At 34.8% G+C, this 12,692-nt stretch overlaps 1 protein-coding gene across 3 annotated transcripts; it reads left to right on the forward strand.

Moving 5' to 3' along the window:
* Window positions 1-2,975: 2,975 nt before the first annotated feature.
* On the forward strand, window positions 2,976-12,692 carry LOC11442229 (triadin). Of its 3 annotated transcripts, none has more exons than XM_024775281.2 (14): window positions 2,976-3,175; window positions 5,947-6,150; window positions 6,249-6,430; window positions 7,090-7,216; window positions 7,333-7,530; window positions 7,625-7,672; window positions 7,776-8,738; window positions 8,854-8,961; window positions 9,193-9,266; window positions 10,183-10,234; window positions 10,921-11,013; window positions 11,158-11,201; window positions 11,685-11,756; window positions 11,830-12,692. In XM_024775281.2, exons 1-14 carry the CDS (start codon window positions 3,074-3,076, stop codon window positions 12,377-12,379), a joined length of 2,817 nt encoding a protein of 938 aa, XP_024631049.1. In that variant the 5' UTR covers window positions 2,976-3,073; the 3' UTR covers window positions 12,380-12,692. The 3 variants fall into 3 exon arrangements, with proteins under 3 accessions (XP_024631049.1, XP_039688124.1, XP_003588880.1); XM_039832190.1 differs by having other exon boundaries at window positions 10,921-11,010; XM_003588832.4 differs by having other exon boundaries at window positions 7,333-7,506.

Raw genomic sequence — 12,692 nt, forward strand, 5'->3', positions numbered from 1 at the left:
GTTAAGATTAAAGGATGGTTTCAGGAAGAAATGTGCCAATTTGCACTCCTCTCACGTGTTTCCTTCTTATTCCGTTTCAACATTGTTTAACATTTCTTCTTCTCTTCACCTTCAACCACCTCACAGAGTGGCGCCCACATCTCTAGTTGGCACAGAGCAGACACATGTAATGATGGTTTTGGAAGAGATTTTTTTTTTTTGGCCGAAATTATTGATATTTTTATCTGTAATGAGTTAGGGATTAAAGAAACGTGTATCAAATTTGGACAATTTGTAGGAAAATATTCAAATTATTACCGTAAAATATCCAACGTTAATTAATCATAAGATTATGCGTGCTATTGTTTAGTTTTAGGGTATGCGCCAAACAAAATTTACAGCTATGGATAATTTACAACTTAAATAAAATTGCATAATTATTGAGGAATTGAGTTGTTGGGGTGCCGCAGATTGATGGTGGTTGGGGGCTTCAGGTTCCACACAAGCAAAAGATGCGGGCGCCAGTGAGAGGTGGTTGAAGGCGAAGGGGAGAAGAAAGAATGGAAGGAAAATGAAATGCGTGAAATAAGTATAATTTGACACATGATTTCACATGTCTCTCTTAACTCATCTTTTAATCTTAATCCTTCATTTTAATCTAGTATATATCATTCATTCTTATCATTCTCACGCATAAATGTCATTTTCATTTTAGATGCCCAACACACACACACACACACACACACACATGTGTATATGTATGTATGTATGTCTGCATGTATACTCAACGCACAATTGTGAAAATTAATCCTTCAAACCTTGTGCGACTCAAATGAGTAGAAAAATCTCCCTAAGGGATTTATTATTGTTTCAAACCCGATCTCAAATTCAAAATTCAAAGTGTGAGTCTGTCATATGTGCTTGAGTAAGAGTCAAAGAAATGACTGAGTCTAATGCAATAACTAACATATGTTTATTTTTAGATTTAAGTTTGACTTTCTTAAAAGTTTGATATAGTTTAGTAACGAACTTAAATGTGTAAATGATAGTACTTCTTTACCGACAAACATTCTTCCCATGAATGATTTTTATAATAAATTATAATTATTATATTGTAAAATGTTCTCATTTTGAAGATAAAGAAGACAAGGGTAGGACAGTAAAATTGAAAATGATACCACTTTCTCTGTTTTTTCTTTGCTCCCTTGCGGAGGAACAAAACATGTGCGGCTCCTGCGTTTTAAACTTCTCTCTTTTTTATCTATCTTTAAAACAGTTGAGCTACCCAACCTTTCAATTACCACTCTCTCAGGGATGTTTGTTTTAGTGAAACACAAATTATTCTCAGGAATAACTTACCTCGGAATGAAAATATGAAAATTTGATTCCTGGGTATTTGTCAAAAAAAAGTGTTTGACAAATAACTTGACATTCACGGGAAAATTGTAAGTTACAATTTTTATTTTAAAACAAAAAATCTACGTAGAATATCTTGGGAATGCACATTCTCACCTTTTCACAAGGGAATAAATTCATAGGAATATGGGAAGTTACTCAATTATCAGAAACCTTTAAACTTAGGAATTTTTTTTTTTCAACCTCATAACAAACATGTGTATAATCAATCATTCCCTGGCCATGTATTCCCGAGAATATCATTCTCAACCTTGAAACAAACACCCCCTTATATTTACAACACTTCCTTTCAAAGTGCACCATTAAATTATGATACTCTTATGTTCTTCCATGATTCTAATGCATTTGAACACTAAAAAAAAAAGTGTTTAACATTCTCTTTCATCCCAATGAGATCTTTTATGGACATAAATAAAGAAAAATGCTAAACATCTTAAAAGATTTATATCGCAAAACTCACAAATAACAAGCGTTTTATTTTAATTGGTTTCCATGTATGGTTATACAGTTTTGACTTCTCAATATGGTTATGCGGTGTAGTAACAAGGTTGCTACTCGTGAAACTTTACAAACAAATTGTTCGCAAGAAATAACACCACTCACAAATAAAATAATCATACAAGTCTAAGCACATAGTCCCCAACCCACACGATTTTCACCCTATTCAACATCACACTGAGATATTTCACCCATCTCTCGCTAGGTTACAAACATACAACTCATTTTATTTTTCAACATTTTCAGATCAATGTGAACTAATTTACATAAGTGTCATTACTATTATTGTCGCTCCAATTGGAAACCCCGATGAAATTGTGTGCAGAAGATATTTTACTTTAATTTTGTCAAAATCACAATGACACATTATTAAAGCTCGAAAACCTTACTTTTATCTAAATCACAACGCCGCATTGTAATTTTGTCAAACTAATCTAAACACGCCCTACTTAAATGCGTATCTAGAATCTTTTTTCCTAATGAAAAATGGAACAAAGGTTACTAATGTTGGAATATTATTTTGCTATAGGATGATGTACACTTCTTGTAGGTTCAAATGTAGCAACCTTACTTATTTTTGAGACATTGTTCAAATAGTAATTAACTGGTTAGTTCAGCTTCAACCATACTATTACTTATCAACTAGACATTTGATCATGGTTACGGAAAGACAAAATCAAATTTACAATCTCATAAGACCCATCCTTACCCTTTCAAGCAAAAATACAAACTTAATCTATTTCAATTTACATTCTGTGTTTTGCATTTTTCATCATCTATCATATCATCATCATATGACAGTAATTCAAAAGTATAATAAATAAACTTTACTAAAACTATATGGTGAATAATCCTAAAGTGACTAAAGTAAGAAAGGCATCATGATCCATTGCAAACAAAAGCCACGTGGACCCCACATCCAAATTTCGGATTTGAAACCCAAAATTTAACTCAAATTCACAAACCCCGCGAGATCCGATTTTTCACTATGGAGCGCCCAAATGAAAAAACCATATAATAAAATAAAATAAAAAAATAAAAATAATAAATAACCTAATAACCCTTGATATAAAAACAAAGATAAATACATTATTTCATTTTAGTGTTGAAAATTTTCACAAAACAAAAAAACTTCACTCGAAGAAGAGAACAAGATCTGCGAAGAACGAAGGTTTCAACAATGGCTTCCATCGATAAGGAGCTTGAAGAAGAGCTTCTTGGTGCTGGTAACAAGCTTCTAGATCCTCCTTCTTCTGTGGATAATCTACTTGACATCCTGATTGTAAGCACACTCTTATTCTTTCTCTCTTTCGATTTCTTCGTTTTATTCGTGATTTCTATGAATTTCTTGATTTTTTTTTATTATTTTGTTTTGTTTCTTTGATGCATGAAGTTTGTTAGGGTTTCTTTGAATCAATTTTGCATGTTGTTGTTGATTTTGTGTTTGCCTGAATTTCGTTGATATTTGAGATTTTAGATTTGTTTTTAACGATTTGTTGATATTTGTGAACATTGTTAAGTATTTTTTAGGGTTGGAAATTTGAAAATAATTTTTGGAAAAAAATCCTCAACTGTTTGATGTATAAGATGTTTTTTTTTTTTAAAGTTTATTGCATTTTTTGGTTGAATTGAATCAAACTGGTTTGTTACAAAAACTGATTTGTGAATGAAAAGAATTTTTTTCAGTTTTGAGATTTGGAATTTGGATAGTGGATTTGTTAGGGTTACTTTCATGGTAGCTTCATTTCTTGAATATGCTGATTACCCAGGGTTGGATGTCGGCGTTGACTGACTAGGTTATTTTCCAACAAGTGGAGAAAAAACTGATTTGTATGCTCATATGGAGTTCATTAAGTTTTTGAAAGCCAAATTAAACTAAGAATTAACGATTGGAAACTAACGGTATATCTTGTTATAGGATGTACTAGGTTTGTTTTTGGGAATAAAGAACGATAAAGGAATGTAGGATGACAAACGACTAGTTTATGTAAGGTAAATTAGCATGTGTTTGTTCCCGCGTCCACGACAGCCCTAGACGCCCGGTTTTTTGAGGCTACAAATGTTAGCTTCTCAAATTACTTACGTGTTTTTTGAGACACGTGTAAAAAGGGCCGTAAACACGTGGCTGCTGCAACGTACCGCACAACCAAACACGTGCTTAAACTAATAAGTTTTTTGAGACACGTGTAAAAAGAGCTGTAGACACGTGGCTGCGGCAACCTACCACACAATCAAACACGTGCTTAAACTAAGAAATATAAAATATTAAATAATTGGGATATAAAGAGTCTTTCATAGCCTGTTTAAATGAGTTATTTTTGTTATTGATTTTAAGTACTGTAAAATTTTAGGAATATAATTATTTTTACTCATTCTACCGAAACCAAATTATCTATTTATATGGAAAAATGCGGTACCAATTATATTTGTTAATCGATAGGATGTTGAATACATCTCTCGGAGTTGACAATTTGATATCTTTGAAGTAATGACGTAAAATTTCAACTGTTGTAGTGGCGTGATATGTGAATTAGTTGCTTCACATAAAAGGAAAAACATTATGTTGCAATAATACGGTCTCCCCACCTTGAAGGAGTTTGATCGCAGCATCGCACACAAGTTCACAGTTTGCTGAGATCCCATGTTAGATCGCGATATTTGATTTGTTCAATCCCAAGTAAATGATTTCCTGCCCCCACCCCACCCCCAAGCTGTAATGGAGAGTCCGTCGACCTTTGCCTTTTCATATCCAACAATTTCCCGGCCAGTAAATTGCTGGTTCTCGACAGATCCAATCCTTTATTGCTTTCTGTAGCTCTGTTTCTGGAAAACCTACTTTGGAAAGTAGCGCATTGAAATAGAAGAGAATGGTAGACGCAAGTGCATTTGTGGCTACGTTGCTCTCTTTCCAAACACAAGTGCTGTGGCGGCACATTGTTTCCATGGGTGAGCACTGTGAGCTGCAGCGGCAAGAAGACACTGTTTTGTTCCTTATTCCTGGATTGGTGGGACTGGGAAGTTAGGGTAGGCTTTTATTTGCAATTGGGCTTCATTTTGTTTTTGGACCATGTGCTCAGTCAATTAAAGCGTGGGCTCTTTTATGGTAAAGAGGCAAAAGCTTTAAAAAAATGAAGGCTAAAACAAGTTCATTCAAATAGGCCCATATGACCCATCTATTAGGCATATAATTTCCTGTAATTTCATTTCATTTTAATAAAATAGATAGGATAATAACTGAAAAAATATATTAAATAACAATAATAATAATATTAGTGTCAGAAAAATGTATAATCACCAATATATTAATATTACATAGATGATTGTTTTGCGCACGCACGCACACACATATTTCATTTTGGTAGAATCTACAACCCTTGCAACCCCCCTCTCGAAGTTAGGTAGGGTTTGAATTTCAACTACATTTCATGTATCAAATAGTCTCTTTGTACTAGTTTTTGTTGAAATTCTCCTTGATCCGTGTTATGTTGGAGGAAACCAGTGGTATGTTGGAGGAAATCAATAACTTTTTAATATTTACATAACAGTCTGTGTGCCATTCATTAAATTGTTTGTGAATTCTGTTTCTTATGAATTTCTATTACCATAGTTACTTGGATGTAAGGTTTGAATATTTTGTTACTTGTTCTTTTTGAGCTTTTATTTTCCCTGAGTTGTTAATTGTAAATTTGTTTTGGGGGTTAATTTTAACAAAAAAAATCGAAGAATCGAAAAACATCGTTTAATTTTCTTCGGTGTTGTCCATCTCGGATTGCAGTAAATAGTGGTTTGTTCAAATACCGCCATGCTATAGCACCGCTATTTGAAAGACTTTTTACTAAATCACGAATCGTGGAACAATAGGGGTTTGTTCAAATTCCACTACGCTATAGCCGCTACTGAGTTTCCCTGTGAACCAGTCAATCTGTTGTAGTATAGCGTAGTATTAATTAATTTCCAATCATGGAGAAGTTATGTAGGTCCTATGACAATGGCAGTCCGAAACATTAATTACATGTGCTTGATGTTGCATTTTTCTTCTTCTTGGAACTGCAGCAAATTGAAAGCTGCCTATCAAGGGTTGAACAATCACCTCCTGAATCTATGCTAAATGCACTGTCTCCATCATTGAAAGCATTAATTGCTGATAAACTTATAAAGCATTCAGATGCTGATGTCAAAGTGGCTCTTGCCTCCTGCTTCAGTGAGATAACAAGAATCACTGCACCTGATGCTCCTTATGATGATGGTCAAATGAAGGTGCGCACAATGATTTTGTGCTATAAATTAATTGAATTCTATTATCATGCTCTTAACATATTACATCTGTTGAGTTTTATGTTGTCATTTTCTTTCAGGAGGTCTTTAGGTTAATTGTATCTTCATTTGAAAATCTACATGATAAGTCAAGCCGATGGTACTCAAAGAGGACTTTAATCCTCGAAACAGTTGCAAAAGTCAGGTCATGTGTGGTAATGCTGGATCTTGAATGCGATGCCCTCATTTTGGAGATGTTTCAGCATTTCTTGAAGACAATAAGGTAGGGGCTGTACGGCGTTGTATACAAGGTTGACTTTATAGTTTCTGAATGTTATTTTATTGCATTTCTTAGATTTTTCTCCGAACTTGATCCCACAAAATCGACTTGTATGGTGAGCACTGCCCAAGCTTTATAAACTCTGTTTAGGCTTATATCTCTAGGAGATGTGGAACTCGGGCATTTACTCAAATAGCAGTTTTTTAACCTCGCACGTGATATAATCTTAAGATGCTTGTATTGAGAAATCTAATTTTGACTAAATGGAAGGGTTGGTATTCTATTTAGTTCTGAATTTTAATGGCTGATATCAATGTTTCTCCTGTTGTACGCTATCCTTTCTTTTGATGTATAACTGGATATGGGCTTTTATTGCACTTAGTCATTGTATTCTTTGCACGGTGGAAAATATAAGATGAAGCAGGCAGCTAATTTATTTCAACATTAATTAAATCTTTGATTCCGTGGCATACTTCTTCACACTAATACGCCAGATTAGGTGAAATGATTTTGTTTATGATTTGAATTTATCATGAGATTATTACTATTACTAGAAGCTGTAGTTCTAGTTGCAGCGTGTTTCTGGTTTCTTTACCTGGTTGGACTAGTTGGATGCAAAATGTGTGAACATGGTTCTAAGCATCTCTGTTTGAAACTTTCAGGGAACATCATCCAGATAATGTTTTCTCGTCCATGGAAACTATAATGATCCTCTGTCTAGAAGAAAGTGAAGAAATATCTGATGACTTACTCTCTCCAATCTTAGACAGTGTAAAGAAAGACAATGAGGTTGGTGTTTGTAATTTTTTCGTTTCATTCTTGTTAATAGGTCGTGATTGTTAAACTGAAACATATTTCATTATGAATTTCTTATAATTGTCATGGCTGCTGTCATCATGATTCAGGAGGTTTTGCCAATTGCTCGAAAGTTGGGGGAAAGAGTCCTTGAAAGTTGTGCAACAAGGCTTAAACCCTGTTTATTGCAAGCTGTGAATACCTTGGGTATTTCTTTGGATGATTATGGTGATGTTCTTGCCTCAATATGCAAAGAGACATCTGATAACTTGGCGCAAAATGATGTATGTGCTACTAGTGGTCATGTGGTAAACTTTTGTGCTTTAATGTTCATGTATATTTGATTGGCTTGAAATTTTTTCTTTATGAGATAACTTATTATTTATTTTGTTTTTGGCCCAGGTACATGATCGCAAATCAGCAGAAGAGCCTGTGGAGGAGTCGGCACAGGTGTGTCTGTTCTTCCTATATGTTTTTGTTTTTTCGTTTGCTTGTTCTGTTGTTTACCCTTCAGCTTTTGGGATACTGAAACATGTCAATTTTTCTTGATTAGGTGGATAGTGAGATTACAAAAGAAGCCACACCACCACAACAAGATAATGCTGCTGGAGACAGATCTCCCAAGTCTGTCATGAGCAATGGCATTGCACAGGCTGGTGAAGATGATACTTTAGATGTTTCAAAGTCCCTTGAGAAGCAAGATGGTACCGACTCTCCTGTTCTGTCCAAAGGAAATAATTTATCTGGTAATGATGAGCGCGATGATATGGACACTGAAAAAATCGACAGTAAAGATCCAAAGCTGGAAAGAAGTACCATTAAGAAGCAAGATGGTACCGACTCTCCTGTTCTGTCCAAAGGTAATAATTTATCTGGTAATGATGAGCGCGATGATATGGACACTGAAAAAATCGACAGTAAAGAACCAAAGCCGGAAAGAAGTGTCAGGAGGAAAGGAAAGAAAGCTAGCTCTTCAAAGTCGACCAAACCTTCTAAGAAGTCAAATGTTGTCAGTGAGAAGGAAGCTGAGAAAACAGCTGACTCTAAAAGTTCCAAAAAAGAAGTTCCTATTTCTCTTAATGAGGATAGTGTTGTTGAAGCTACCGGAACTTCAGAGAATGACAAAGAGATTAAAGCTAAGATTTCATCACCTAAAGCAGGTGGCCTTGAATCTGATGCTGCTGGTTCTCCTTCCCCAAGTGAGAGCAATCATGATGAGAATCGTTCTAAGAAACGCGTACGAACAAAAAAGAACGATAGCTCTGCAAAAGAAGTGGCTGCAGAAGATATTTCGAAAAAGGTGTCTGAAGGAACATCAGATTCTAAAGTAAAACCAGCAAGGCCATCGGCAAAAAAGGGACCCATTCGTAGCTCTGATGTGAAAACTGTTGTACACGCAGTTATGGCTGATGTTGGGTCATCTTCGCTGAAGCCGGAGGACAAGAAAAAGAAGACACATGTGAAAGGTAGCTCAGAAAAGGGTCTAGCAAAATCTTCCGCTGAAGATGAGGATAAGGTACTTTTGATCTCGCTATTCCTAACATTTATTTGCTAATATTCATTCATATCACCAACATGGTATATTTTTTTGTCCAAAATTAAGTCATTGACTAATTTTGCAAATGCTTTAGGTAACGGTATCTTCACTTAAGTCAGCTACGAAAACAACCAAAGATGAACATTCAGAGGAGACTCCGAAGACAACTCTGAAGAGGAAGCGCACTCCAGGAAAAGAAAAGGTGTGAACCCTGTTCTGTTAATTTAAATTTTGGATGATAAAACTTCATTATGCATTGTCCTTTTGGAACTGTTCTTTTTGCAGTTGTATGGTTTATGTGCTGGACTTTTGCAATGTGATCAAATATTTTGCGAGAATTTTTAATGCAATACTGATTTATTGAAAATAATACTGATCGATTGTTTAATTATTTTTCTTAGTTTGATTGTTGATCTTCTGACTGTTGTCTCAGGGGTCTGATACGAAGAAAAATGATCAAAGCCTTGTTGGAAAACGGGTGAAAGTTTGGTGGCCAGATGATAATATGTAAGTACATGGTTATTCATTTTGTGATATTTCTGTCTCCTAGACCCATGACATTTAGTGCTCCTTTCATTTTAACTGGCACCACTCCATTCTTTCATGTGCATACTGACCTCACTGTCGGAGTTCACTCAATGTAGTTAGAATGTGCACACCCGTTACACTTGTTTGCTGTTGCATAGGGTTATATGGCCCGCCTGATTTGGCTGATTCCAAGTAGTTCTCCCCTGTTTTGGGAGAGATAGTAAGCAATGTACACCTATTTTGCAGTGTTTTTAGGAAGCTCCTAGTGGCTCACATTTCTTTGGCATAGCTGCCTGTTCTGTTTTTGCCTCTGCACTTCAGTTTCGATCTCTATTTCCGGCATTTTGCCTCTGCACTTGTTTGCTGGATGAATGATGATTTTGTCCCTAGCTTAGCTTTGGCTTTTAGGTGTTAATAATAAATATAGCTGTGTGTACTCATACTGTTCTGAGCATCTAATTTGTAAACTTGTCTACTATCTTTGTTGTCGCAACTAGCAATTACTTCATGTCTGCTATACAGTTAGGTTCAATGCTTTGAGCTCACAATTTTTTTCTTGGCTTAATATGTTCGCCTCTTGTTTTAACTACTACTTATATAAGCTACTAAATCCTCATTGTAGTGAGACCATGTTATATTAAATATACTGCGACTATATTGCTCTCATTAAAATTTGCTGTATAAAAGCTCTAATGAAATGCTGGGGCTAGGGAGAGATATACTTACATTAAGTAATAAACCAGAATTTATGTTTTTTTTTTTTTTTTTTTTTTTTTTTTTTTTTTTTTTCTCTTGGCATCAAGTGTATGATATGCATATTCCATCTTGATGATGTTCACTTATTCACCATGGTAAAATTGCGGTATAATATATCTGGCAACACAATCTTCTGCAGGTTTTATAAAGGTGTTGTTGATTCTTTTGATTCTTCCACTAAGAAGCACAAGGTGATTTGGGAGCTATATTACCTTCACTTTACCCTGTTGTCTCCTTCCAATTTATTTCAGTAAAACTTTTCTACTTCTGTTTTGTTATATAGATTTACCCATTTGACAAGTAAGCTGTTCAAATTTGTCTACTGTTGCAGTCTTCAGTTAGCTGTTTATTTTGCCAAAATATTTTCTATTTCACACATGTTATTCACTTTTAATTGCAAAATAATAATTTCAGAGTCTGATCGGTTTTGTTGGAAAACATTTGGTTAGTTTTAATTACAACAATGTCATCTCATTGGTTTGTTTTCACTTCAATTTTTGTTCAATTTTTCCTTGGAAAAAACTACGAAAACAGGAAGACCAATAATGACCTTGTTTTCACTGTCTTGTTTTCAGAATTGTTTAGAAAACAGAAAAACGGGCTTGTTTTTCTATCTGTTTTAATTTATATTCACAAGGGATAGAAATAAAAAGTTCTCTTAAAACAAAAACAGGCCTTTATTTTTATTGATAATACAAAGGCAACTTTTTTTTTTGGGCAATTAAAGATGAGATGAGATTAAGAAATGGAAACAAAACATTTTTCAAAATAAAATAGGTCCTTCATTTCTTAATTAAAGTATTATTTTTAAATGGTCAAATAATATAATCCGCCTATATTGCTTGCAGCTGACTGTCTACTTGTCTCTCTGTTTTAGGTCTTATATGATGATGGTGATGAGGAAATATTGAATTTCAAAGAGGAGAAATATGAAATTGTTGAAGTTGATGCTGATGCTGATCCAGATGTGGTGGGTTTCTCTCCCTTCAATTTCACATGTTAAAACTTTTTCCATGTCTATAATAATAATTGCAATTTTTTCTCTCCCTTCAATTTCACATGTTAAAACTTTTTCCATGTCTATAATAATAATTGCAATTTTTTCTCTTAACAGGAAGAAGGAAGTCATCGAGCAAGCCCTGAACCTTCTGCGGATATGTATGTTCTATTGTTTTTGTTTACTTAAGATGTCTTTTCTGTTGTATTGTTAGAAAAACCATCTTAAAATTATTTTGCATCAATGTTCGTAGTTGGTGGCATTTCCCTCTTGTGGTCATAGTTGCAGCCCTTGTCTGATATCTGTGTGGCTTGTTTATTTTATTGTTTATGTCTGTTAGCACATTGTTTTGATTTATTCCTAATTTGGTGGAATTCTGCCTTGATTTGTGCCACCGAAAGCTCAAACTACAATGTTTACAGAAATTTTGGTCTGAATGATGATTTGCCCATGCCTTGTGTTGAATTGAAAAATAAGAATCTTCATGTGATTTATTCTGTGGCATTTTTCTGAACTAGTCTTTTAAAATGATCTCATTTTCCCTGACCAATTGGTGGCTGCATTTGGTGATTGTGTTTTCTAGCTGAGCTTTTGCCTTTAGTTTTTGGGTTTGCCCATTCACTTGTTTTTATGATTATATTTAGGCCGCTGAAAAAGAAAGGGAAAACAAATGCTGGTGAATCAAAAAAGGAAGTAAAGAAGGAATCTTCTAAAAGGTTAGTGAATGTTGTTGATTAATGTTTTTTTTTATTCTTCTTGAGGTATTAACCTTTTACTTTGGTTTAACAGTGGAGGAGCAACATCCAGTAAATCAAAGACACCATCTGCAAAGTCCAACCAAAAGTCCAAGGTTGCTGGCAAATCTGATGGTGAAGTTACTAAAAAATCCAAGGATTCTGCACAAAAAACTGGTGGTAAATCTGAGGATCGTTCTGTGAAAAGTGGTGGTAAATCTGAGGATCGATCTGTGAAAAGTGGCAGCAAATCTGTTGATTCTGCACAAAAAAACAATTCCAAGAAGACTGATGGTTCCAAGACAAAAAAATCCAAAGATGATGATGTTGAAACACCAAAGCCTGCTGCTGCTGCCAAGTCTAAGCAAGAAACTCTGAAAAGTGGAAAATCCAAGCAAGGAACACCTAAGATTGCATCTTCCTCCAAGACAAAATCCACCAAGAGTACTGCCAAGGTGAAATTTAATTTGTTGCAGGAAGAAGATTCTGATAATGAGAACTCTGATGATTCATCAAAAGAGGTTGAAGTCGCAAAGGTTAAGACACCAAGTTCTTCAAAGGCTGGAAGTGAGGTCAAGAGTGGAAAGAAGCGCTCAAGAAACTAGAAGTGGATGTCTACTCTGCTGCATTCTCATTGTTTGCTCATCAACATTTTGGACAGCCCTTTCTTTAGTCAGTGCCCTCTATTTAAAAGTGTGTTAATCTCCTAATTATTTGTAGCAGTATCTGTAGAAGTGTAGCTTAGTTCAGTGGCACTGTAGTGCTAGTTTGTACTGTTCAATTGCCCCCCCACACCCCCAAATTATAATAGGTAGAGTTTATTTAATGGTGATAAAAGAATATGTTTAGTTAGTAACCTTGTTGGAGAATGTTTTGGCACTTCAGATAATGATAGGATGATAAAACTTAACTATCAAA

This window comes from Medicago truncatula, chromosome 1 (assembly GCF_003473485.1).
Source record: "Medicago truncatula cultivar Jemalong A17 chromosome 1, MtrunA17r5.0-ANR, whole genome shotgun sequence".
NCBI lineage: Eukaryota > Viridiplantae > Streptophyta > Magnoliopsida > Fabales > Fabaceae > Medicago > Medicago truncatula.

Bases quoted from the DNA above. Each gene is read 5' to 3' on its own strand.
- LOC11442229 (XM_024775281.2), top strand. From the start codon at position 3,074: ATGGCTTCCATCGATAAGGAGCTTGAAGAAGAGCTTCTTGGTGCTGGT. The intron at 3,176-5,946 runs GTAAGCACACTC...TTGGAACTGCAG, and splicing joins ATCTACTTGACATCCTGATT to CAAATTGAAAGCTGCCTATC. The intron at 11,757-11,829 runs GTTAGTGAATGT...TTGGTTTAACAG, and splicing joins AAGAAGGAATCTTCTAAAAG to TGGAGGAGCAACATCCAGTA.